At 44.8% G+C, this 26868-nt stretch overlaps 2 protein-coding genes and 1 long non-coding RNA gene across 26 annotated transcripts in view; 2 read left to right on the forward strand and 1 right to left on the reverse strand.

Moving 5' to 3' along the window:
* Positions 1-23410, reverse strand: eps15l1a (epidermal growth factor receptor pathway substrate 15-like 1a). 23 transcript variants are annotated; one of them, XR_008951548.1, is made up of 28 exons: positions 23264-23410; positions 22567-22608; positions 22370-22459; positions 21859-21906; positions 21265-21360; positions 21055-21123; positions 20807-20932; positions 20632-20691; positions 20144-20386; positions 17496-17653; positions 17224-17380; positions 16418-16480; positions 15751-15836; positions 14252-14284; positions 13872-13944; positions 13624-13785; positions 13249-13446; positions 12063-12245; positions 11242-11350; positions 10163-10225; positions 9687-9823; positions 9415-9478; positions 8779-8942; positions 8535-8628; positions 5981-6142; positions 4341-4627; positions 2990-4251; positions 1-2881 (listed from the first exon to the last, which is right to left on the reverse strand). XR_008951548.1 is itself a non-coding variant. In XM_057039437.1 (27 exons), the coding sequence occupies exons 1-27, from the start codon at positions 23348-23350 to the stop codon at positions 2735-2737; spliced, it is 2928 nt and encodes a 975-aa protein (XP_056895417.1). In that variant the 5' UTR covers positions 23351-23409; the 3' UTR covers positions 1-2734. The 23 variants fall into 23 exon arrangements, 18 of the variants coding, with proteins under 18 accessions (XP_056895417.1, XP_056895422.1, XP_056895418.1 ...); XR_008951547.1 differs by having other exon boundaries at positions 2990-4627; XR_008951549.1 differs by having other exon boundaries at positions 2990-4647; positions 23264-23409.
* Positions 22623-23871, forward strand: LOC130529334 (uncharacterized). The gene is made up of 2 exons (XR_008951552.1): positions 22623-23005; positions 23227-23871. It is a non-coding gene; the product is annotated as an uncharacterized LOC130529334 (long non-coding RNA).
* A 2843-nt stretch (positions 23872-26714) lies between these two features.
* arhgap39 (Rho GTPase activating protein 39) overlaps positions 26715-26868 on the forward strand; it is a 21796-nt gene continuing 21642 nt past the window's right edge. For both annotated transcript variants that reach the window (XM_057039433.1, XM_057039435.1), the window contains exon 1: positions 26715-26866. In XM_057039433.1, the coding sequence (XP_056895413.1) occupies positions 26856-26866 (11 nt within the window). In that variant the 5' untranslated portion in view covers positions 26715-26855. The remainder of the gene's footprint in view (positions 26867-26868) is intronic.

Raw genomic sequence — 26868 nt, forward strand, 5'->3', positions numbered from 1 at the left:
AGTTTCAATGAAATGTTTATTCTACTAAACTTTTCGCGTCACTTTTTGACGGACAGATAGAACAGACGTGTTAATGCGCAGCCTGTTTACACATGGAGTTCCTCTTAATAAAGACAAGTGGGATCATTTAAGCTCTACGGAGGAAAAGACAGATGTAGCGAGGGGAGAAAATACAAGCTTGAGAATGTGTGAAACAAAACTCAGTCCTGTTGAGTTTAGGGTTACCTTTACTGCACCAGAGCAGGATTTTCAGAATATAAAACCCATGAAGAAATAACACAACATGAAAGGTGTAAACTGAATGATTCTTAATGTGGTAACACTGGTAAAAACGTCTCTGCCCAACATCAGTTAAATCATTCCAAAAGAAAAAGAGAGAGGGAGGGGGTTCTACATTGGTTGAAGAGGGTCAAAACGTAAACTATCTTTACAAAATCTGGAGTCACTTGTTGCAAACGCATAAATAATTATATTAAAAATAATTCTAAAAATAACAGAGTCATTTCAAAATACGCACAAATGAGAACAAATGTATTGCACAATGGAGATATTAGAGGAGAGTTGTCCAGCCATGATGATTCCACCATGTTCTGTTCTTCCCTCCAGCAGGACAGAGAGACGTTCAGGGAGGTGGGAAATGTCACAACTGTTCTTCTGAGTAACAGACTGAAGCCGCCAGGAGCAGCTCCAGGACGTCTTCAATGACAGATTCCACATTTTGCCACCACAACCGAGTTAAAACAAAATACAACGTGGAAAAAAGTGCAGACTTTTTCACAAAAACATCACATTTGCTGAGGTTTATGCAGACTTTCAAGGGCCCGACATATTTGTAAAACCTCACTGTAAGTAGTCTATAAGCACGGTTTTAATACTTGAAAGGTCGTTGAATCACGAGGTGGTTCCTCCCTGCGGATGTTGTCAGTCACTGCAGCCTCCTTCAGTCGCTCTTTCTCCTGCCTTTAGGAACTAAAAGTTGTTCTGCTCAGCTTGAGATAATAATCGCTCTGTACCTTCAGCTGCATCCACAACAGTTCCAAATGCTTTCCTACTCATTCTTCTGTCATCATCACATTATCAGCAAACACCAGTACGTCTGTCGTTACCCTGAATGGGAAAGCTCGTGGATGGATGGATGTCGGATGGTGGATGGACATTGTTCCGTTCTTTCTACAGATCCACGCTCAAGTGATCACACACTGATTTAACTTGTCCACAGGACTTGATTCAGAACTCATGATTGTTGTCATGACATCCTGGTTTGAAGGTTAGCGGATGTTTGCATGCGGAGGTAATGTGTTGAGATGGTGGGCTCACTCCTTTAGATGTCTTTCACAATCTTAAAGAATGGGAGATGCACTTGAACGTACCCCCCGCTGTAGACAGAAGAGGTGAAGCTATGTGCTGAAAAGAGGAACCAGGAAAGTCCCGTGCGAGTAAGGAGGCGAGAGTAGAGGTGAGCTGCCAGGAGGTGAAAGAAACACCAGAGGTTGCTGAGGCCAATAATTCAGAGTAATGGTGGAAAAGGGCTAAACGTGGGAAGAGCAGGAACAGCGGAGGTGCTGGATGAGATGAAGGGAGTGGGTCCAGAACTGCTGGAACGTGAAAGCAGAGCCGGAGGTCTCAAGATGTTCGGAAGTGACGAGACTTTAAGAACAAGCCACAGGCGGGAGGGTGAGGAGACAGAGGCCAGATGGTGGTCTATGCACTGGTAGGAGGACGCTATCGAGCTGCCAATCAAGAAGGAAAGAGGACGAGCAAAGAGGAGATTCAGGATTCCACTACGCGTTCAGATAGTTGCTGTTTGGACAGTTGAAAGCAGGTGATTTTGGTGGCGATCGCTTAAAGGGATGAGCCAAAAGTAGAGGATTCTACTGATATGCATGAGAGAGCGAGGAAGAACCTGGTTCCCTGTGAGTTCTCTGAACTTCAGGTGAGCTTCACAGAGCCCCACCGTTGACTATCCTTCGATAACAATACTTGGATTGATGCAATTAGAAAGGGATAAACTGATGAGTGGGTCTGCAGGCCGGTCGTGCGAGAGGAGGCTGGGAGGAACCTGATATTTACAAGAGCGAGGCTGTAACGTCTGATCCATGCTGATGCATCGGCTTCATGTCTGTACCTGGCTGACAAAACCCAGGTAGGAGTCATCCTCAGACTGGCACCTGGGTGATAATCCAGCTGGATGGCTTCTGCAGGTCACAATAAAGTTGTTGTTTTTAAAAGAAAAGAACCTTCAACACTCTAAGACTAAGGTGAGATGACACAGCTGCAGGTTCCTCCTCCTCCTCCTCCTCCTCCTGTAGAGCTGAGTACAACTAATCAAGCTCGATGGCGGTGGCATCCCTGTCAGGACCATCAGAAAGTGCAACCCTCCCAGAATGCCGTGCTCCAGGGTTCCTTCTCAGTACTGAAGAGAAGATCTGCATCCGTTGGTGAGACAGTCAGTCCTCAACACTGAGAATGAAGCTGCAGAACTAAAATGATACATTGAGATTCACATTTTCAGCGAGTGGTCATCAGCTTGGAAACCCAACAAATCCTCCATCCCAGTCCAGCCAGTGCAGTGTGCTGGTCCTGCTGTACCATCACTGGGTTTGTTTTGGACAGTCCGAATCAGCTGAGAGCTGTGCCTGCAGGCTGTAATGAGAGCTGTTCCAGTACTTCCTGTGTGAATATGTCCTCCTCCGTCATCTTCTCTTTAGTCTGAGGATGGGACGGGAGCTCCGAGTCATGCGTTGGACATCTCTGCCTTGCTGAGGGCGATGGCCAGCTCCAGGTCCTCCTGCTCCTGCTGCCGCAGCCTCTTTAGCCGCTCGCGCTCCGCCCGCTCGCTCTCCCGCTTGGCCCACTCCAGCTGCTGAGCCTCGTTACCAAACTACAGAAGAGAACCACCGTTACGCCGCTGCTGGAGCTTCCTTCCCTTCTGCCTCATCATCAGTGGGTTTGACATCAGCACCAATGAACAGAACTGTGAATCTCTTACCTTGACTTTGTCAGGTCCTGTCAGAAAGAGGTGAATCGCAGAACAGACCGGTTAGACAGAAGGAATTCCTGAATCAGCAGATTTCAGACACTTCTCCGTAGGTCACACCGCAGCAGAGAGGCTGCTGACGAGACGTGAGCAGAGCCCTTCAGGCCTCGCTCACGCTCACATCGCCCACCACTCTGACACGTCGCGGGATTGCTCCGCTGGTCTCAAAGTGACCACTAATGACTGGAATGAGTGGAGGGAGAAGGTCGGACCAGTCAGTCCTCAGAAGTCAGGGTGTGACGACGGAGAAATGTCAGAATATCCTTTCAAGCTGCATCAACATTCAGAGCAAACAGAGCCAAGAACATCACGGGACTCAAGCAAGAGCTTAGAAACTTAGCACGAGTTAACGGTCGAGCCAAATTCAGTTGCCTCATTCAAAATCAAGCCAAACAAACTGATTTGACATTGAGATTAATCAGTTTAATTATGATGTGGTTAAAGGTCCCAGGATCAACCATGCCAGAACTCTTTAATGTAACCTATAACATGAAGATTTATATGGAGAAAACCTTCAGGCTTCACCTTTCAGCCTCCATCCAGATCAACACAAGAGTCACCAGAACCAGACCAGGATCCAGACTTGACTGCATCTGGACACGTGTGGAGGAGCTGGAGGCACTGCTAACGCTAACAGCCATGCTAACAGAGCAAAGACTGAGGTCTGTACTTAAACCAGAAGGGCTTTAAAACTAGAATTGGTTTAACAGTCTGCATATCTTTGCAACCGGCTTAGGTTTTATTTTATTCTTACCATAAAAAATAAATTACTTTTGTGCCTTTTTAATTTAATAGGTCACATTAAAGGTGGAAACGGTTCTGACCCCAACAAGGTGTATGTGTAGCCTTTTTATTCCCCCATGTATTTATATCATATTAATTTGTCATCAGATCTAAAAAGTCCCCGTGTTGCACAGCAGAAAGATGCTGAAGGTTTCTAGAGTGGTCAAAAAAAAGCCTCTCAGTTCTCTCAGAACTTCTAGATCACAGCTTTCATTTTAGTGTCTGATGATGGGCTGGAGCAGAGCACCAGCCACACCCAGGAGCTTTAGGCTCCGGGGGAAGGCACTTTATCTCTAACATCTGCCAAAGGTGAAAGTTCTAAAGCTGCCTTCCAGCTGTGTCTGTCACAGAAATGAGAGAAAAGGAGTCTGATGAGGCGATGAATGGATTTGGCCTGTAGAACCTTGTGTTAAGGCTGAACAAGCTTGTTCCTGCGAACATAACACAGGAGAAAATCTGTCAAAACACAAACTGAGAACGTGAGGGGGGCTTTAAAAGGCTGTGAATGTCTCCAACCTACTCCTGCTAGAAGGTGGATCACTGTCTTCACACATGAGTATCTGCCACAGCTTCAAACGGAGACCCTGAAAGCCCCCCAGGACCAGGACCAAAGGAAGCATCGATGCTGTGAAAGACCAACGTCTACGTGATCTGTTCGTAGAGCAGCAGACCAAGCTGTGCTCATAAATCACATCCTCTCTGGCAGACTAACTTAACTGGAGACCTGCACAAGCAGCGAGCAGCCCATCAGGACTGGCACGGTGGTGGAAACATCCCATATCCCACAATGCGACACTGAAACAAGGCCTGCACGGGAGCAGCAGTTACTAGACATGCAGAGATATAAACGCATGAACCGTTAGTGTGTAGATGGTGGACACAAGCAGGTAGAGGCAGACGGACCTGCTGCTGGCAGCTGAGCAGTGATGCTGTTGTGAGTCGCGCTGAACTGAGCAGCACCGACAGAACTAATGTTGCAGCAAGAGTATTCACCCCTCTGGCCTGTTGCCGTTTCCTTACATTTTAATCTGCAATTAAATGCCTTTTTAATCTCTTTTTATGCCATGGATCTTCACAAAAGTTCAAAATGAGTACAATGAACGACCAAAAAAGAAAGAATAATTAGCATGTTCCTTTGCACGTTCACTTGCTACTGAGCTAAACACCTGCCTGGTTCTGTCCCTTCACCGTCAGAACCCAATACTTCCACTGATTGTGATAGAAATCTGCAAATCTCTACTTAACAAGAGCAGTTTTTGAATATCTATATTTCGTGTAGTGAATACGGCACCAATTCAATTACAGGTCCGTGTGGCACTAATCCACTATAATATGAAAACTTGTGATATTATATGATGATGTGGAACATTCCAGGGTTTATAGGGTCCATTATGCTTGCAACATGATTCATTATGGTGAGAGTCTTGATGCTGAAGGCTAAAGTTGTTTCAAATGTTGTCAAATGTTCTCAGTTTAAAATAACGTTCACTATATATTAAGGTGTGTCGGCCATCATTTCAAGTGACATCTTTTGACTGTTCAGTGCTGATTAAGCTTCATTTTGAGCAACCAAACCAAACCAGGTGCGGTTGTGTGTTGACTCAATGCTAACCGGAGGCCAGCTTTGCTTTTGCACTGGAGCTGCACCACTGACTGAGGTGCACCCCAGAGCAACGCTGCACCCCTGTAAAGTTTTACATATATCCATCCATCCATTATTTCACCATCCCTCCAACACTGAACCCCCACCCAAACTGTGAACTAACTCCCTGCAGAGAATGCTCAGCAAGGCTGCAACTCATGCATAATGACCACATATGTCACCGTGCTCGTGCACATGTGGGACCACCTGGGCCACAGTAGAGATGCACTCACCCTAACCAAGTGATCCAGACTTTAGGGGGTGCACGTGCTTGGTTACAGTACGCTCAGTTATTAAAATGTCTTAATGTGTTAATGTTCCTACCTTGATGGTGACGTATCAATAATATTAAATAAGGGCAAATCCAAGGGGGTTGAATACTCTTTATAATCATTGTAGACCTTAAAGTTGTCAGAAGTGACTGAATTAGCTGCTGCTTACAGTCAAACAGCATCACCTGTCTCAACCTACAGAAGCCAAGTCTGCAAAACCACAGGAAGAAACTTTAGGGGCTTTACTTGATGCAGAAGAGGAGGCAAAAGGGTCTTTGCCACTGAATGGGTCTTCGGGGCCCTTTTTGCTTTGAAAGGGATCGATGGCGTCGCTGCCGAATGGCTGGAAGGGGTCGCACGGATTCGACGAGTCAGCTGGGCCAGTTAAGCTCACTGGCGTACTCTTACCTGAAGAGATAAAAACAGTCAACTGCACCACAGAACACGCCTTAAACTCCATGATTAAGAAGCATCTTCTACACAGACCTTCTCTTATGTGTTAATGCGCATCTGTATTGCTCTAAAAGTGCACATCTGTCGCCATATCATGACAAATGCAGCCATTGCCAGGGTTCCAACACGAGAGTGGACTGCTGTCTTTGGTGAATCCATTGAGGTGTGACGGCCAAGAAACGAACCCATATTGTTTTGGTGAATTCTAACATGAGATGGCATCTTCACAGGGGAAACTGATTTAATCTGATTACCTACTAAACACAGTAACACCACAAAGTCCTTTCGGTTTCCATCTCACCGCATCCGTGCACGCATGCGTTGGAACGGCTGTAACGGTAAGACAGGATTCCTGCGTTGGCAGATGTTAGCCTGCTGCACGCAGCCTGACCTCCTGTGAACTACCCATCCTCGTAAACACCATACGAGCCACACGTATAAAGAGCAGATAGAGGAAACAAGTTAGGGTGTGGCTGCAAGCAGCAAACCACACATCGCTTTCCTGTACACAAATACCAGGGCAGCAGTTCAGGCTCAGAGGCTGGTTTTAAATAAGCCTGAATAAACACAAATGAGCATCCATTAAGTCATGTATGGAAATGTGTGAGAGAGTTAATCAGACAAGTGCAGCCCAAGAGTTGTATAAAACAGAGGCGTCTCTAGGTTAATGTGTCCTGTCTGCTGTCGCATTCAGGAAATCCGATACATTTCTGATTCAGTCCCACATCTGGAAGTGGCCTGAATCTGATCCAAAAATATAAGATTCAGGAAGGTCCCGGTCACGTTTGAGGGCGGTGTGACGAAGCGGCCTCAGCGATGGTCTGCACTTCCATTATGGTGGAAGGGTTAGTGTTTGGACAAAGGTGAAAGCTTTTATCTAGATGCTTTGCAATGTTACTAGTGTTATATGATGCCTATAAAAACTATTCACCATGGATCTTTTGCCCTTTTCTTGCTTTTATACATGAATTCATTGTCATTCAAATTTGTCTTAATGAAAACAATTTCCATAAAAGCTTCTTTCATGCCCCCCCCCACCCACCAATTCAACACAGCTTCAGCTGTTGATGGCAGCAGAGTCACAGGCGCTGAAGTGGAGATCACCTGAGTGCTGATGATGTGCGTCATCTGTGATTCATCTAAGGTCACCTGTATCTGGAGCTCCAGTGTCTGGTTCATCAGTCTTCCCACCACAACATGAAGACCAAGAAGAGTCCAAGAAACTCCGAGAGAAGATCCTTGAAAAGTCCCAGTCAGGAGAAGCTACAAGAAGATTTAGGCTGGAAATCTGCCCAGAGCTGCTGTCCTCATTGACAGAGAAGAAGAAAAATGAGGAGGCCACCAGGACACCTACTCAAAGAGCACTCTCGAAGGGCTTTGGTGGCTGAGGTGGGTCAGACTGTGGAGACAAAAACTGTCGGCCTGGTTCTTCACCAGTAGAAGCTGAACGGAGGAGTGTGAGGAGTCAGAAATTTAGCTGTTGACCATCACACAAGACACACACCGCACGCCGCACACACCACAAACAGCACCAGGTGCTGAGAGGAGGGGGGACATGACGGCAGAGAAGATAAATAAAGATTTAATAATCTTGATTTTAGCAGGTGAGTCGGTTGCTAATATATATGCTCTTTGATGGTGGGGGAACCAGCTCACCTGAGAACATGGAGAGATCGTGCTAACTAACACAGAATGGCCTGTGTAGCTGGGATCAACCCACCCCCGAGGCAGTAGTACCCCTCCCTAACCGCTATGACACCGAGCGGTTTTCTTTATTAACCAGCAAGACAAACGTCCCCAAGAACGCAGCAGAAGCTCCACAGAAATGGTTCCAAGACAACCAGGTGGAGGCTTTCAAGATGAGTGGAGAACTGCAGAATCCAGATGTTCCAGCCAGATGGAGCCACATCCACACAGACAGAGGTGTGATTATAGACAAAGGTGCTAAATATTGACCTGAAGTCAGTCTGACCTGCTTCCTTGCTGCTGCTGTGGGAGTTTCCCTCCACCCCCCTGTCACACCTCCACCTGGTGCTCCCACAGGTTCCTCAGCTGCTTGTCACTCCCTCTTCGGCATGCCTGGTTTTCTCCGGGCTTTGTTGACTTGGCTCATCTCTGCCTTCTCTCAGCAGCCTTCTCTCCCTGCGTGTTGGTCTCATGGTTCCCATCGCTGATGTGTCATACCGTTCAAACACGTGTGTGGAAAAGCTGTTTCGTGAAATGTAAAATGGCTTTTGTGTAAATCCTTTGTGGGACCAGCCGAGGCACCCATTCACCAACTGACATAGTTATAATCTGTGCTGTCACCCACTGTGTACACTGGCTGGAGTTAGTGTGTAAAAGTTACCACTGGGAGGTTTGGGTCGTGGTGGGACGCCTTTCTTCGGTGGGAGAGCTGGGGTGTCATTCTTCCTGCTAAACGGGTCATCGACAAACACTGACTGGAAGGAAAGTGAAGAGAAATTCCTTATTCAATATATATACCTTTACCTTAAAGTGAGCATTTCAAACATTTTAAAGAACCCACGGTTTTTATGACTGGGAGTATAGGAAAGTGTGAGTGAAGATTTGTCCCTATAAAGAGTCGTGACCTTTGGTACCTTCTGGTAGTCTGGCAGCCAGCTGGCCCTGCCTTCAAAAGGGTCTCTGGGTTTCAACATGTGGCTGAAGTCTGCAAATCCAGCAGAAGTGTTGCTGCTGCTGCTGCTGCTGCTGAAGGTGCTGCTGCCAAACGGGTCCAATGTTCCAAACAGATCTGGAATAAAACCGGGGACCTTTACAATAATGTAAAAAACCCTCACTAATGTCACAGGACTACAAAGGAAACACCACCACCACCACCACCATCATCACCACCACCACCACCACCACCACTATTTTAATTGTTATTATTACCATTAGAAACACCAGTTAGTGGTTGTTCTAGCACAGGATATTCTAGTAGAGATCTTGTATAATATCTCTTTACATAACAGAGCGATCATGAGGCTGCCCTGGGGACGCAATCTGAAGAGCTACAGTCACATGGCAGAAATGACCACCTTTGATTAAGAATCATTATCTGAATATTTGGTCATTTGTTCCTCTAAGAACCAATATCAGCATAGAAATAAATCTATTTTAATATCATCAGTTCTGACGTATGAACTGGATCCACATCCTGGTTTTAATCTACATTCCTAACAGGATCAGGGCAGCAGGCTGAAAACCACAAAATGAATTTTTACCTGATCCTTTGGGTTTTGGGTTGCTAGAGGAAAAGGGGTCGTTGCTTATGAAGTGACTGGTTTGCTGCAAAAGCAAAAGAGAGATTCAGCTGTTAGATGACGAAAGGCTGAAAAGTTGAATCGGCGCTCAGTAAAACACGTTTCTGCTATCCTGATTTAATTCTTCTTAATTCTCTGACTTTCACTAACAATAGGACACCTTTGTCCGTTATTCATGAGTCCCGGGTGTTATGTGCTACTCTCTGTTGAGAGTGGTCAGACTGCACTGGTACCTTGGTGGGTAGTGTGGCACTTTTACTGAAGGGGTCTGGGGTGGAAAAGGGATCCATTTTGGTGGTCTTTTTGAAGAAGTCTTCTGATGAAGCCTTGAATGGATCTGCCTCTTTGAAAGGGTCTCCTCCAAAAGGATCTGCAACATTGATAAAGGACAAGAAAGCTTGTTTCTCACTGTTAGAAGTATGATGTATGTGGATATAATGGACCATTGGCATCCTGGACATTGTGGTCACACATGACTGTGTGTGTAAAGAGATGAGAAAATAACTTTCAATAAAAAAAATATTGATTCGAAAAATGAAAAGTAATCCTAGTTTTACATTGATGATCTTGCCAGAAGTGTCCCCTGGATTTCACGGACTCCCACAACCAGCAGGACAGATAAGTGTCACCAGATTTGGTGAGTTAATGAATTCATCTGGATTAAATCATTTTGTGAATTAACAACACTACTGAAAGAAAAGGTCCCCACCCTCAAAAGTACCTGTGGCTGTAGATGGCGGTTTGGCAAAAGGATCATTTTGGAAAGGATCACCTACAGGACAAAAGTTAGGAAGAAAATAAATAATGGGAAAATAAATACAACATGAATGTGACGCTATAAAAACAACCAAAGATTGTTACAGATAAAGAAGGAGAAAATAAAAAACAAGCAAATACAGATTTATCGTCAGGAACAAGATTCAGTTTCACCAAAAAACTCCGAGTCTGACCTGCAGGCAGACACTTAATGCAACAGTCGCTCACTTGTAATGAGGATCGTCTCTCAGCAACTCTGGGACCGGCTGTAGTTTGTACTCTGTAGTTCTGTGCTGCTGCTCATTAGCTCATTTCTGATCCACGTGTTCCCTCCTCTGGCCAAAGGGCTCCTGGGGCAGCCCCTCCAGCCCCCAAAACAAAGCCCTTTGTCTCAGAAGTGGTTTCTTACACGCACACACGCTGCGCTGACAGGCCAAAAAGACTTCGGACCTGCTACTGTCTCCACGGCTGGACACTTAAATCTACCTTTTTAGTCCCAATAAAATAGTTAAACCTTAAAGTTTCAAAATGGAACTGAAAACAGCTTAATATCACCACTTTCCCACCCTGACTCGTAGATCTCCACCAGGTTCATTGCTGGCTGTGGAATACTGTATGTTCACGGCTAAGACGGACTCTGCAAGAACAGCTTCTGCAACATCCAAATCACGTCATTTTCAGGAGTTCTCCAAGCTCGTTCGGAGCACATTGTCCAGGAAGACCTGTCTTTCCATCGGTGTCCCAGAAATTGAGACTGGACGTGGTTAATGCGAAAGAGCAGGTATGTTGTGTTCTGCTGTCGTACAGGCTGAGGCGTTGCAGAAGGATTCAGAGGAGAGCGCTTGCACAAAGGTGGCACCAGTTCCACTTTCCCAGAACAAACTGTGCTGTTGTTCTGGCCACCTGGAGGAAACCAGGTGGTCTTCTGGCATCTCTAACAGCTTTGACACCTCTGCCGAATGCTTTTAGTTCACATATTTGTGGAAAAGAGACAGAGCATAACCAAAGTAAAGGGGAAGAGAGGAGAATAACCTTTGAATGGGTCAGTTTTGAAGGGGTCTTCAGAGTGGAAGGGGTCAGCTTGATGCTCTTGAGGTTGGCTGTTGAAAATAGATGCCTTTGATTTAAATGGATCATCCTGCTGTGAGAGAAAAATGACATAATGTTATGTTAATTATAGATGACTACAGTAGTTGTGGAATTGTATCATTCTAAACAGTTTTTTCATCAACTGTATTGGTTGTTCATTGTTAGAGAACTGCCCTTCACAACACGGTCAGTAAACAAACTTCAGAGCTTAGCATAATCTCCAACTAAATACTTCATCAATCCTCCAGTTTGAATTTTAAAGTAGTGTAAATAATTATGGACTGTAATTTATTACAGTTCTGTTAGCAGTGTTTCATGTACAGCCCCCAGATTCTTACACACATTATTGTAATGTTGTTGGATATGGAAATATATGAAGAAATAAATGAAAGATCAACTTGAGTAAAAACACCGAGCAAGTAAAGCAACATGTTGATAACAGCGACATCGGAAAACACACGGTTTTAAAGATGTCACCATACGGATGTGAGCTGACTGGATAACAACACTGTCATACATTAACAGTCAGGGAAGATTGCAGTAAAAATGTAAACACATCTTAAAAGCTCTTAGATTACTCCTTAACGTGTTAATGGTGACAAACTTGTTCTAGCCAAACATTTAGTACAGAAGACAATGAAGCACGATTCCTGTTGTAGCCTGTTAGCCACGACGCCAAGGCGTTTATCCTGCTCTACCTGTGTCTACTGATGCACACATTTCAAATCTGCTTTCACACACACGCAATAAAAAGGATTTCTGACCTGAGTTCTCCTCACCATGGCTGGAAACACCCCGTTTTCTCTTTCACTGAAGTAGGTCTCGCTCATGTCGGCCAGATTGGTCATGCTTCCTCCGTGGGTGCCATTCAAGGTGTTGTTGCACTGTTCAATGCTTTTAGAAACTTCGTGCTGACTGTCCTGAATTTGAGACAACTTGCTCCGAGCCTGTAGGAGGGACGACAGACAGACAGATGGGCAGACATATGTTTTAAACTGTTCAGTCACCATGAGTAGTTCAATGACTTGATGTCTACTGTTTCCCAACAGTACATTAAAAGTAAAACTGCTGATCTGCAGCCTGACAGCTGGGAGGAAAGACAACATGGCAGAACCATGATTAAAGACATGGAAATGTTGCTGCTCTTGGCCCTGGTGGTGTTCTCTTTGTGAAGGTTTCTAATCTTCTTAACTGATTTTTCCCTTCCAGGGGCACGGGGAGGGGGCACGAAAAATTGTGAGTGTGTCCTCATTCGAAAGATCTTTCATGAGGTCCTTGGTGCCTCAAGTCAAAGAGGGGCTGTGACTTTTTGACATATGATATATAATTATGATCAAATAAGCTACCTTAATATTCTTTACAAATTATTTTGTTGTGATTTTTATGGTGATAGTTATAAAAATGTCATTGTATTTTTGGCCCTGCTTTCATAATTCTATCCATTTTATGTAAAAAGTGATGTCAATCATCAACTCTCGACCATCAGAGGCTCCTGTTGCCATGGCGTCCTACCGACAATCTACTTTTAATACACATAGTAAAATTATACTTCCAGTTTTAAAGCAATGCTTTAGTCCTTTTTCGCTACCAATACTTGAGAACATGAGAACAGTGTTCCTGTGACTTTTTAGCTTTGGGCACAGGAAAATTTTGGAATGGACAGTGCCAATCGAAGACTCAGGATAAGAGAGGTAGAATAAATGGAAAATGTCTCGGGCTGACGTGGAGCTGTGAGAAGGTGCAAAACCAGACTTGCAACCTTCCTTTCTGATAAACCTCATAATTAACCCTAACCCTTCATCCATGAACAGATTATACACTAACTCCTATATATGTGATTATAATGAACAGATTATTACAGATGTGAATGCTGTACACGAAAAACTGCTGGCACAATGCAGCAGTGACCCCTGTTGAAGCCTATGAAAATTCCAGGCAGCCTGTGCCTACCTGGTTAATCTCATCTTGTGTTGCCTTCAGGGACTTAATGATGGTTTCGAGTTGGATCTTGCCAGCAGCTAGACTCTGCTCCAGCTGATTCTCTTCCTGCTGCAGACGGCCCAGATCCGCCTTTGCCCGGTTCAGCTCATCCTCTTGGTTTTGCAAGTCTGATTCCTGCATGTTGATTTGATTCTGAAGGTTTGAGATCTAGAGGAAGATTTTAACGAGGTTACACAGACTGGAAACGAAAACAAACACTAACAAGCCCCCACGCAACAATTTCAGTGAATGTAAGTGATCAAAACAGTTTTATTTCAATTTCTGTGGAATTGTCTAGTTGTAATGTTTTGGGTCCTCCCACACCACTGCCTTCCCCTTAATCACCATCTGAGACTCGTCCTGGCATTTCATCCGTATTTCATTCAGCATATCCTCTAATTTATGCTTCTGCTGGTCCATCTCTTCCAGACGGTCCTGGGCGTCCTGTTTCTGAGCCTCCAGTTCCTGCAGGGCAACTGCCTCCCTGTCCAGATCATTCTGCATCTCCTATCACATCATAGACAAAAAGCAAGTGAATCCACAGTGTTAGTTCAGGGTCCATACTATAGTTCCTGAGGAAGAGCAACCCTTACCTGCACCTCAGCACTCTTCTGTCGAATGGCCTCCTCTGTATCTCCAATGTCTTGTTCAAGTGTGTACTTCTCTCTGGCACGGACACAGAAAAAAAATCAACAACGCAAATCCTCTTGGCCGTGAACAAGATGCTGGAATCCACAAGTTAAGCCCTAACATAACCCCAACTGGAAGAAAGGTTGAAGAAAATGGAATCACATTTTGGAGTTAAAGTCTGTGTTTCTACATATATTTAAAGGTCACAGCTTTAAAAAAACATATTTGATATAAGAAGTGACCATTTGCACTATAAAGGGACAGCAGCACATTAAGTCACTGCTCCTGTGTGTGTCAGAGGTGGCAGCCTGAGATTTATACATTCAGGTTTTGTTGCGTTTACCTGAGAGCATTCCACTGGATAAAGGCAAGAGTACTGGAGCAGCAATGGAGCGTGAGTGTGAACAAACAAAAATAGATAAAATACACATATTTGCAACAATAAATATGGTTTGAGGGGGTGTATGGATGGAAGGAACATATGATGAGACAGAGCGGTGGGAGAAAATGAAACATTATCATCTGTTTGCGTTTTTATTCTGTAATGACACTAAAGGACCATATAACTAGTGCCGTAATGACCGTGTTGCAGGTTTAATATGGCTGCCATACAAAGGGACTCACATTTGTTTTAACCTAGCCTTTTTGACCATCTCCATCATGCTCGATTTAGTTGAACAACCTGCATTACAATAAAATCCTATTTAGAAGACGCCTAGTGCCATTAAATAATAGACAATACAGACAAACTTGCACAATTAAGTTCTTCTGCATAACTATTAATATCTATGATTATAATAACCTCTGCTCCACACCAGTGTGAGATTACACATCCTGTATTATTGACAACAAAGGTAAAAGACCAGCTGACTGCTTTTCTACATCTGTGGTCACATGATTTGTTTCCTAGAATAAACACTGCTGCTGGCATCAGCAGACCTTTATACTCTGCATGATGTTCCATTATATTAACAACTCACATTTCCTAGTTGAGCCAGTTGTCACTATTGTTGCTGTATCAGTTGTGTCAGTATCCGAGTAACTCTTTGAGAATATCAATAGAAGTACAGGGGAAATTTGAAGCTGTAGCTTTAAAACTTGCTGTCTTCCCTCTAGGTGAGTTCAGTTACATGGCCTTTGAGAGATCGACGGTAATCTTCCAGTGTGGGCTCAGAAGACTGGGACACCAGAGAGACTTGATGCCCTTCTCTTTCTGTACAAGCTCTTAGAGACGCCTGGACCAAGACACAACCCATTTGTGCATCATTTACCAGCAGATCCTTCTCTCCTCTGGGTCACCTCCCAGGTATTCACCCTGGAGCTCGGTGCTGGTTTTAGAGGTGGAGCATCAAGGAATTCCAGTTACCTTCAGCTACATCCCTACCTCTACTCAAAAACTATTCCTATCATTTAGTTTTATTTTAGTTTAATGCCACAGGCCCTTTCATACCGTTGGAACTATTCCAGTTTTGCTACCTACTATGAGGAGGTGGGTTCAAACAGCCACAGTAAAAGAAATTTCTGTAGCACTGAGAGGAACTACTACGGCTTGCCCGATGCATATTCAGAAAAGCAACAGTGGCATTTTTGAAAAGATGGTAAAATCTGATAAACCTGGAGCAAAATAGTGACGAAGCCATAATGGTAATTGCACATGCTTCCAGTTTTTATCTGTTCTGTAAACGATGGTGTCAGCAGAGTTTCATGTATGAGCAGAAAAGACAAAAAAATGGTTCTTCTGGATGTCAAAAGGAGGCTCCTTCTTGTACGGAGCTGCTCTCAGGACAATACATGACGTCTGTATGGTAGTAAAAGGTGCCTTTCAGATGAAATAGCTGTTACCTCTGCAGTTGGGCTATTTCCTGGCTGAGGTCATCCAATTCTTTTATACCAGTGAACTCTCCCGAACCCATTGAACTGGTGCTGTCCTGTAAAGAGAGAGAAGAGGACATGAAGACAGAAACACGGGTGGAACAAACACATTTTATGGTAAAGAAACGGAGTGAAGAACTCTAAGTAAACCCCACTTTGAAGCCTTCATAATTGTATGCTGACTTACTGACCTCTGACCCCGCTGACCCACTCAATTCTAATTCTAATTAATATAATTAATGTATTTCTATTATCTCTGCCTATTCTCTCCTCTACCTGTCCTCCCCCTTCTCCTCTCTCTCTACCCAGCCGGCCATCAGCAGCGGGGTCCCCCTACATGAGCCTGGTCCTGTTCAAGGTTTCTTCGATCGGTCAATTGATTGGTTGATTGATTGACATCAATAGTAAAATAGCATCAGACAGAAGAACAAATTTGACTTTTCCTTGTCCATGTGGGTTCAATTTTCCCAAAATGAGCACAGGAAAGGTGCACACAGAACATACAGTACAAGTTGGCTATCTACAAGAATATGTTCACCTGACCCACCTGTAGAAATTAAGGCATTCATTAGATTTACACAAACACAGGAAGAGGAGCAGCAGGGGAGGGGAGAGAAGGAGCGTAGCAGCCACTCACCCGTCTCATGTCGGAGAAAGCCGCCATCTCTGATGCCACTGGAGTCATGTATCCTGAAAGACTCTGCAGCCAAAGATAAATCACTTCATTACAAGGACGTTCCAGGAACCTCTTCATCTTTTTTGACTTTTTTGTCATCATGATAACTTTTTACCCACAATTTAAAATTTCAACCTCAGTACGAGAAGCTTTTTAATCTCATTATAATCTCCACTGAAATGATCCTCTACAGACAACTACTTCTTTGTGCATTTTAATTGCTTAGAGCTCTCTTGCAGAAGCTTTTTATAGTTTTCTAGAGAAATGTGATGCCATTAGGTCATCTATTTATGCTAAAAATACACAGTTGTGATTGTCAATGCACCTGTGTGTTCTAGAAATGTGTGTTGCTGTATAACTGTATATAAATGTGTGTGTGTGTGTGGGTGGGTGGGTGGGGGGGGGGGGGGTGGGGGGGGCAGTATAACAAATGCTGCAACCCAACCACAAACACCAGGTGCAAATGCCCCAAGCACAGTCTTGGACCTCTATTGGCTGGATGGTGACACTGAAACAAACAACTGCCGGAAGTGTTGCAGGTTAGCAGTGAAAACATGAGTAAATCTGCTATGTGACTGTCATAGAATGTTTTAATGTCCTTTTGGCATCCAGAATAAAACATGAAACAGTGTGTGATGTGGACCTCAGGCTAGCATTTTCTGGTGGTTGAGCTCACATTTTATTCAAGGGGAATATGGAAAACGCGTGCACAGCCCAGTCATATCCAATAATAAAGTTATAAAGTAGAATTTGTCAGTGGGACCTACTGTGATGGGAGTGCCTCTTTCAGTGGGCGGGATCATGTCAGCAGTCAGAGATTGTGGTGGGTCCACACCCTTGATCACTTTCTGCTGGATGAGATGCATCGCAAGGGCAAACTGTTCCCGGGTCAGCTTACCTATCTGCCTGGTGTCTGCTAGAGCCCTGCAGGGCAACAATACACACAACCCCAGTAAAGTCACTAGTTGTTGAGCAGAACAGGACCGATATGTATATGCTGTATATGTTGAAAGGTGGAGGAAGCCACTTCAGCATGTACCAAATATGTGCAAGGAGATTCTGAGAGAGTCCAGAGTGCATGAAGATCTCCTTTACTTCCTGACCGCTGACAAAACCATCAAGGTCGGTATCTGTCTTCAGGAAGATGTCGTCATAGCGACCACGCTCTGCCACGGGAACCACCCAGTTCAGCGAATGCTGAGATAGAGAGAAAACGCAAGTGCGGTAATGTTCTGTATGTTTGATTAGATATCAACTAATGATGAACAACTTAGAGGTGCACATGGCGTTAATATCCCTGAAAGGCAGCAGTGAGACAGGCAGCAGTGTATCACAAATAAAAAACACAGTAAATCAAATTCTGTTTATTTTCATTTCTGCTGAACTAATAAAACACTTAAACCCAGGAGGTGTTTTATTTAAACATGTTTTGCTCAATCTATCATCTTCACTTCTGCCTTGTCACTTTTGGTGTGAAATCTATAATGGTTACACACACACACACACACATACAGGCTCAGAGTGGGTGGTTCAAGGTTCAAGGGTGGTTTGGTGTAGGGTGATTGGATTAGCAGCAGCAAGGCTACAGCTGTTCTGACTGAGGTCCCACACATACACACACACACACACACACATACAGCACATTACATGGCAGTACACAACAATGCAACATGATAATAACCACACAAATGACACATGCAAGTAGCAGCACAATATAAACTCCACACAGAACATAAACTAAATGCAGAAGCAAGAGAAGACAGCCCAGCAGCTCTAACCACTGTGGAGCTCGGCTGCTTCATCTGGGCCTGTTGGTCATCACCATCCTGAACCTGCAGGAACAACTCATTAGGTTCTGTTGGAGAACACTGCTTTGCCTTCTGGGCAAACATGTCTCGAGGATCAATAGAGGTACAATAATAGAACCTGTGGGACTCAAACCCAATGGCCTCAAACCCTAGCCTAATTCTGTTCTGAAGAGATCTACTAAAACTGTCCCAGCAGACATAAACTAGCCTTTCTTAGTCAAGCCTTTACCCTCCAGTTTTGTTTCTATTTCATTAACTTATTTATTATTTCATTACATAATAATTATATAATCGTGAATGAACTTGAATCATGCACAGAAGAGCGGGTTTGGGCTCCAGGGGGTGCTTGGGCATTGGGAGTGAGGTAGCTCCTCACCACAACTTTTAACCACTGCTTTATTCTGGAACAAGAGGGAGTTCAATCTGACAAATGAGGGAGTTAATAAAGCTTGTGGGTCAGTTGGGAGAGCCAACATGATTCAATAACAATAATTGTCTAATGTTTATGTTGTCATTTTATTTCTATTTTATTCTATATTTATGTATATATGCTTATAATGCTTATAATATATATATGCTTATAATATATGCTGTATATATGCTTATAACGTTCTAATCTTATTTGTATTTATTTATTCTATTTCTATACTTTGTAAATACAAAACCTACACTACAGTTATATTAATCCACTTTAGGCTGCTACTACAATTCACAACAAATAAAGTACATCTTGGATCTTGAATTACGCGTGAGTGACGTGTGCTTCCCCACACTGACCTGGTGGGGTCGAGACTGGCAGACCAGTAGAACCAGTGCCCTCAGGGACAACTTGTGTGGTTTGTTTGTTTTAGTTAAAGCTTCAATCTAAAGTTGAAAAGGGTTGAGAACCTCTGCTGCAGCGTAACCTCTCCAATGTTTGGCACGAGGTGAAACCCTACCAGGAAACCAACCTGTGTGAGCTTTAGCTGTTCTAGACCACAAATACGTAAATGTAGATTTCCTGGAGGGGCTGTTTCTCAGCGATAGACTCAGCACTCACAAAGACAGCTCAATTCACTAATGGTTCCTACGCTGAGCGAGAAGACCCTGCTCTGTGGTAGGACTAAAAGAGACAGAGTAACTACCAAAAGAGGCACTAAAAACTCCCTGAATGCAAAAAAGGATGATAGGAAGCTTTGGTTAGAGGAACAGGGGTTCATCCTTAGCGCTCTACCAGGACCAGACTTGCAGGGCCGTGTCCTGAAAGCAATCTAACAAGGCTCTGCAGCCTGAAAGAGGAACTGAATGCTCATGTAACCACAGCCAAACTCTGGGCATCATGGTGCGATTTATGATTCAGCCTGATCTAAATAAAATCCACCTTTTGAGTCAAAGAAGATTTCTGGATGAAATGGCTGAAGCAAACTCAAATTGTCTGCACTGTAAATGGTACAGCTGATGTCGCTGACGGCTGATGATGGCTGAGGACTCGACATCAATGACCATCTGCACGTTAGGGTTAAAGAGGGAACCTCCTCGTGGTTACACAGTAGCAGCAGCACTGAGAGCAAGAGGAGGTGATGGTAGCTGAGAGGAATCGGAGGACAAAGCAAGGATCACTCAAGGCAATACTCCAGAGGAGTGTTCTCTGTTCACTGCTGACTGAATCCACTGCTGACTGCCTTGATCTGCCAGGAATCAAATGACAGCAGACGTTGACACACACAGGTTCAACTGGCCCCGGAGCCAGGAGGAAGTAACCACAGCAAAATCAATCTGCACTATAACTGATGGGACTCTTCTTCTTCTCTTCATGTGAAGCCTTCTGTTGCTGCCATTCCTGTTGCCATGTCCGTCTCATATGTGTAGGTAAACCAGTACTGAGGTGTGTGTTTATTACCTGTCCGCTCTTGAGCGTGTGTTTGGGTGACAGGCTGCCAGCACTGTTGAGTGAGTTCATGCTGCCATGGGAGGGTGTTGAGCGAAGGGAGTCCTTGGGTGGTGGAGGACTCGCAGGCAGTCCAGGAACAGAAGTGCCCACTGAGCCCAGGCTCTTCTTCCGCTTTGACAGAGGCACCAGTGAAGGTGGGAGGAGTGCAGGGACCGGCTCCTTCTCCAGGGCTCGGTACACCAGGTGCATGGCCTGAGGGAGCGACACAGTGTTAAGAATCCATAATGACAAGATATGAAAGAAAACAGACAATATTTGGTTGCATCTCTGAGCAAATAATGTTTAGATGCCATAAACATGATGTTTGATGCCATAAACAGGATGTACAGATAAAGATGACTGAATGAACGACATTACATTAGGTAACTATGTGAAGCCATTCAGCTACACAACAATGACTGCAAAGAATATTTAGATGGAATGAAGATGAGACTCACCACAGCAAATTCATCTTTGTCCAGATGTCCATCTTTATCAATATCACTCAGATCCCAGACCTGACCAACATTATCAAAACACCACAACATTATTATATTTGATGGAAATTGTAATTTCGGTGCAGCTAACAAGACTGCGTTATGGCTAATATTCCTTAGAAGATGACTTATATACCTTCCCAAGGACATCCAGAGGAAGTTTTGAGTTGATCAGGACCGGTTTAACCTTGTCCCCCGACAGCAGCCCACTGACTGGTGACAAACTTTCAAAAATCCCATCAAACTTATTCTTCTCCTCAGGCTGCAAATAACCACACAGTTAAAACCTTCATCTGCAAATGTTATTCTACTTAAATCTGACCTTTCTGACCTCGTGATTAAAGGACAATTAGGATTGAAACTAAGGTTTCTGTTGTAACGTACCCTGACAGCCCAGTGCAAATCCCCAGAGGTAGAACCTGTGCTGCTCAGAGATGGACTGCTGGTGTCCTTCTGGAGTCAGACAGAGTACACAGTCACCACGGCGACAAGATCTGTGATGTTGTCTTTACAGTTTGAATGAGTGAAATCAAGATGACACTGAATAAAATGGCAACAGCACTGAATGGCACCGACTGATGACGTCATACTCACAAATTTAGGGGGGGGCACGGTGAGGTGGAGGCTGGACAGACTGACTTCATGACCACTCTGAGCACAGGCCACCAGCCGCAGACCCACATAAAACCCCTGAGAGACAGAACACACCCTTGTTAGTGTGCATCATGTTAGCATGTCCTCAGGGAGGCGCCAGAGATGCAGTGATTGGGTTGGACGGGTGAAAATGGTTCTTTAACACCTTTCACTTTATTTCTTACTAGTTTTACGAAGAGACATTTTTGGGACCTGGTGTGCTTTAGAACTGGGCAGTAAAATAAGCCAGACTAGGCCGAGCCACCATCCGGATACAAATAAGTGCGCACAAAGTGCAATAGTGCACCATTTTGGCATCTGATACAATAACTGGATCGTCCGTGATCACCCTGTCACATATTTAATTATGATTTAGGAAGTTTGACTGTTCATGCACATCATACACTGAAGATGCAGCTGAGAGAAGACCTAAACCTGTAGTATTCTGGGGTCTGGATCCAACAGAGCATGACCACCAGACACAGCTGACTGACAGACTCAACAAGCATACATCAGGTTAGCCATGTTCTAAAGCCACTGCTGTTTGTTTCCAACCTGTTTGTCCAAATAGCCTTTGCCATCAGGATCAGCCAAATCCCAAATCTGAAACACAGAGAACAAGCTCATAAATAACAATTACTCCCTCTGTTACCGTTAAAACACATTTCCACATTAACAGGTTTACCAAATCAGATTATTTCTTTTTTTCTCTCTAGAAAAGTCACCTATTAATCCATGAAACGAGATCCTTTGACTACATCGTCTGCTGATCTCTATTATTGCACCTTAATTGACGAAGCTCAGAGGCCTGGTGGCGGCTCTAAGGCCTAATGGGCCGTGATTTTCAGATGCTAGGAGAGGTAAACTTAATAACGCTGCAAAGATTATAAGATGGATGTCCAATTTCGAGTAAAATTCATCATGTACTGCTGACTTCATTTATTCTATTAACTCAGCAGTTTTGGGGTGGGTTTTTTTATGAGTTTTAATACAATAATGTACAGCAATTTCCTAAAGTAGCAAATCTGATGATTATTTAGCGACACCGCACTCGTGTGTTCGTCACCTTTCCCAGGGTTACGTCAGGGAGTCCAGACTTTTTCAGGAACAGGGCAGCTTCTGTCGGTGCGACTCTTCCCGTATTCCCGGGATCCACCTTCACCATTGCAGTGAGATCACATGTCAGCCAGAAATCCCTTATCTTACACACAACTCTCCCAAACATACCACGAAAGTGTAAAACCAACCATTCCATTATCTTACCTGTCTATAGAAGTTCTCGTACACAGGGTTCCCACTTGACAACTATGGCAGAAACATTCATTTACAACACATTTATACTTTAGTAATTAACAGGAGAAGAATCTTTGTGAACTGCGATTATTTAAATATGGAAATCAGGGAGTGGAACAATTTGGTTTGTAGCTCACTAACAAAGATGTCATCAAGGAAACTACACTGCTAGGTTACAAAATTGTTGCCAAGGATATTGGTCATTCTTCAGCTGTAAAGGTTAACTCTGCTGAGGCACCAATGTGGCCATTATTAAGCAGAGCTTAGCCTGTTAGCAGCGTTAGCCTCCAGGGCATCCTCCCTGCTGCTGACAGGCTCTCCTCTTTCTCTCTGGACTCACTAGCTTTGCTGCTACAGCTGCTCCGATGCTTCTACACACGCCATCTGCTCGCATGGAAGTGGCACAATGGTGATGCCTTTCCCCATATTTATTTAGTTTTGGAGTAAGCAAGTAGCTACATTGCTAACGTTAGCTGAGTTAGTCCGCTATCTAACGGCGACTGTAAAAGGCCTTATTCGATATGCTCATTCTATCCCTGTCTCAGCTTGGTTTTTACCGCCTAACATTACAGTAAAAGAAATATGTGGAGGAAAAGCCATACTCGTTGGTAACAAGTGTTATCGCCCTAGTCTCGGCGGTGTGGTTCAGAATTTGATGCATCTTTACCTGCGTGAGAGATGTGAGAGCTGCCATCTTCCCTGTTGCTGCGGGAACGCGATGAACGCACCGCCCGCTCCGCACAAACAGCCCCATCTAGCGGACACACGTGGACACGATCTGGGTCCAACCAGCCTGGGCTGGGCTTCATCCATCCATCCATCCATCCATCCATCCATCCATCCATCCATCCATCCATCCTCTACCGCTTATCCAGGGTCGGGTCGCGGGGGCAGCAGCCTAAGAAGAGAAGCCCAGACTTCCCTCTCCCCAGCTACTTCTTCCAGCTCATCCGGGGGAATCCCCAGGCGTTCCCAGACCAGTCCTGGGTCTTCCCGGGGGTCTCCTACCAGAGAGGACATGCCCTGAACACCTCACCAGGGAGGCGTCCAGGGGGCATCCTAACTAGGTGCCCAAGCCACCTCATCTGGCTCCTCTCAACGCAGAGGAGCAGCGGCTCTACTCCGAGCTCCTCCCGGATGGCAGAGCTTCTCACCCTATCTCTAAGGGAGAGCCCAGCCACCCTACGGAGGAAGCTCATTTCGGGTCATTTTCGGCCGCTTGTACCCGTGATCTTGTTCTTTCGGTCATTAAAAATCATTAATTAAAAACCCAAATCAATGAGTAACTCTGTCAGCAAGCCTCGATACTAGATGAGTGTCAGCAGCGTCAACTGTTATAACACGTGTAGCAGTCGTAATTAAGGCAGCATGAGGTTTAGAGTCTCCTGGCTGAGGGTGGAGACGGAGGTTTAGTCCTGGTAAACCTGCAAGCTCAACTCTAAAACAGCATGACAGCATAGAGGGACACATCGTAGGGAACTGTCCAACACAGCTGTCCAATAATCACACCACAGCTGTCCAATAATCACACCACAACTGTCCAATAATCACACCACAACTGTCCAATAATCACACCACAGCTGTCCAACACAACAGCTGTCCAACACAACAGCTGTCCAACGCAGCTGTCCAATAATCACCACAGCTGTCCAACACAACAGCTGTCCAACACAACAGCTGTCCAATAATCACACCACAGCTGTCCAACACAACAGCTGTCCAACACAGCTGTCCAATAATCACACCACAGCTGTTCAATAATCACACCACAGCTGTCCAACACAACAGCTGTCCAACACAGCTGTCCAATAATCACACCACAGCTGTCCAACACAACAGCTGTCCAACACAGCTGTTCAATAATCACACCACAGCTGTCCAACACAACAGCTGTCCAACACAGCTGTCCAATAATCACACCACAGCTGTCCAACTTAGTTGTCCAATAATCACACCACAACTGTCCAACACAAGAGTTGTCCAATAATCACACCACAGCTGTCCAACACAACAGCTGTCCAACACAGCTGTCCAATAATCACACCACAGCTGTCCACACAACAGCTGTCCAACACAGCTGTCCAATAATCACACCCAAGCTGTCCAACTTAGTTGTCCAATAATCACACCACACTGTCCAACACAAGAGTTGTCCACTAATCACACCACAGCTGCCCAATAATCACAGCACATCTGTCCAGTACAGCTGTCCAACATTCCATAACTGTCCACCACAGCTGTCCAACACTCCACAACTGTCCACCACAGCTGTTCGACACACCACAGCTGTCCAGCACATCACAGCTGTCCAGCACATCACAGCTGTCCACCACAGCTGTCCAACACTCCAGAGCTGTCCACCTCAGTCAAGGGGAAGAGGCCTTTCTGTCCTTCCCAAGGACATCCAGAGGAAGTTTTGAGTTGATTAGGACCGGTTAAAAACCTTGTCCCCCGACAAGTTAGGGCTGTCAGGGTAGGTTCTGTTGTAACCTACCCTGACAGCCCAGTGCAAATCCCCAGAGGTACAACCTGTGCTGCTCAGAGATGGACTGCTGGTGTCCTTCTGGAGTCAGACAGAGTACACAGTCACCACGGCAACAAGATCTGTGATGTTGTCTTTACAGTTTGAATGAGTGAAATCAAGATGACACTGAATAAAATGGCAACAGCACTGAATGGCACCGACTGATGACGTCTTACTCACAAATTTAGCCTAGAAGCCCAGACTTCCCTCTCCCCAGCTACTTCCTCCAGCTCATCCGGGGGAATCCCCAGGCGTTCCAGACCAGTCGAGAGACATAGTCTCTCCAACGTGTCCTGGGTCCACAGCTGTCCAACTCAGCTGTCCAATAATCACACCACAGCTGTCCAACTTAGCTGTCCAATAATCACACCACAACTGTCCAACACAAGAGTTGTCCACTAATCACACCACAGCTGTCCAACAGCTGTCCAATAATCACAGCACATCTGTCCAGTACAGCTGTCCAACACTCCATAACTGTCCACCACAGCTGTCCAACACTCCACAACTGTCCACCACAGCTGTCCAACACTCCATAACTGTCCACCACAGCTGTCCAGATGTGTGTTTTTCCACATGTTAAAAACCAGACTTGCAACCCTCCTTTCTGATAAACCTCATGATTAAGGTGAAGTCGGACCTGCTCAGTTCTGCTGCTAACCCCCCCCCCCCCCCTTCCTCCTCCACATTAAAACCTATCTATACTGTACATTCATGTCACATAAAGGCTCAAATCAGTCTTGATTTCTCCATTCTGGCTGATCCTGGACGATCCATGAAGACCTTTAGATCTTCTCTATACATGTGGGAGCTATTGAACGTCTGTCTGTCCATTCGTCCCAGGGAGACGGCCCCCACGTCGTTGGCTCTCCTTTAAACGGAAACCTACATGTCAAACACACGTAGTAAAGGGATCGGAAAACAAAAAAATAGAAACACAACAAAATACCTATGGGAAGGAAAGACACCAACGCACCGAAACATAAATGCACACAAAAAACAGAACACAAAAAACCCACTAATAATAAGTTTCTTCTTTGTCCCTAAAAGGGTTTTTCCTGAGGTGGAGGGTCTAAAGACAGGGGATGACGACTGTGCTGATTGTGAAGCTCTTAGAGGCAACAACGTTTGTGATTTTGGGCTCAATTTCATTTCATTTTGATATGAAGTACACAGTTTATTTGCTAAGCAAATATTTGACAGTAAGCAGTCTTTCACATCTTGGCAGTGACGATGTTGCAGTCACAGTTAAGACAACAAAACTTTGTTAAACTTCTGAGCGTTTCAGGCTTTTAAAGTTGTTTGTGTCACATTGTGGGTGCTGGAGTTTCTCATTTTGGCAAACTTGTTCTCCTTTAAACTCTTTGATGACTGAATCTGAGGCGGGTGTCTGAGCTCAGAGCTGCTGTTGCTGCAGAACCAGAGGGACATCTTCTATAACTGCAGGGAAGTTGGCTGACCATCTTCCCATGGGCAGGTGTTGGTTCAGGCCAACAGAGGACATTATTGTTAGTAATGTGGACGTAATACGCAGCAGTAGATGAATAAATAAATTTTAAAAAAATAAATAAAAATGCTTTTATTATGAAGGATGTGACCGGAAACGGGCCTCATCCACGTCAACTTGACGGAGCTCTAAAGAATGACTCGGTGACTGCGGCGATCTCAAATTCGGCAACATGTGCGGCGTCGTGGGGTTTTTATTGTGAACGGATCTGAAGAGGCGCTGAGGAAAATGGCAGAGAGGT

The sequence above is a fragment of the Takifugu flavidus genome, chromosome 7 (assembly GCF_003711565.1).
Source record: "Takifugu flavidus isolate HTHZ2018 chromosome 7, ASM371156v2, whole genome shotgun sequence".
Classification (NCBI taxonomy): Eukaryota; Metazoa; Chordata; class Actinopteri; order Tetraodontiformes; family Tetraodontidae; genus Takifugu; species Takifugu flavidus.

Excerpts from the sequence above, each read along its gene's own strand:
- eps15l1a (XM_057039436.1), bottom strand. The coding sequence starts at position 23,350 with ATGGGGCTGTTTGTGCGGAGCGGGCGGTGCGTTCATCGCGTTCCCGCA. Across the intron at positions 22,609-23,263 it reads CTCTCACATCTCTCACGCAG|TTGTCAAGTGGGAACCCTGT; the intron begins GTAAAGATGCAT and ends TTTCTGCCATAG. Across the intron at positions 21,361-21,858 it reads AAGGCTATTTGGACAAACAG|GGGTTTTATGTGGGTCTGCG; the intron begins GTTGGAAACAAA and ends TCTGTCTCTCAG.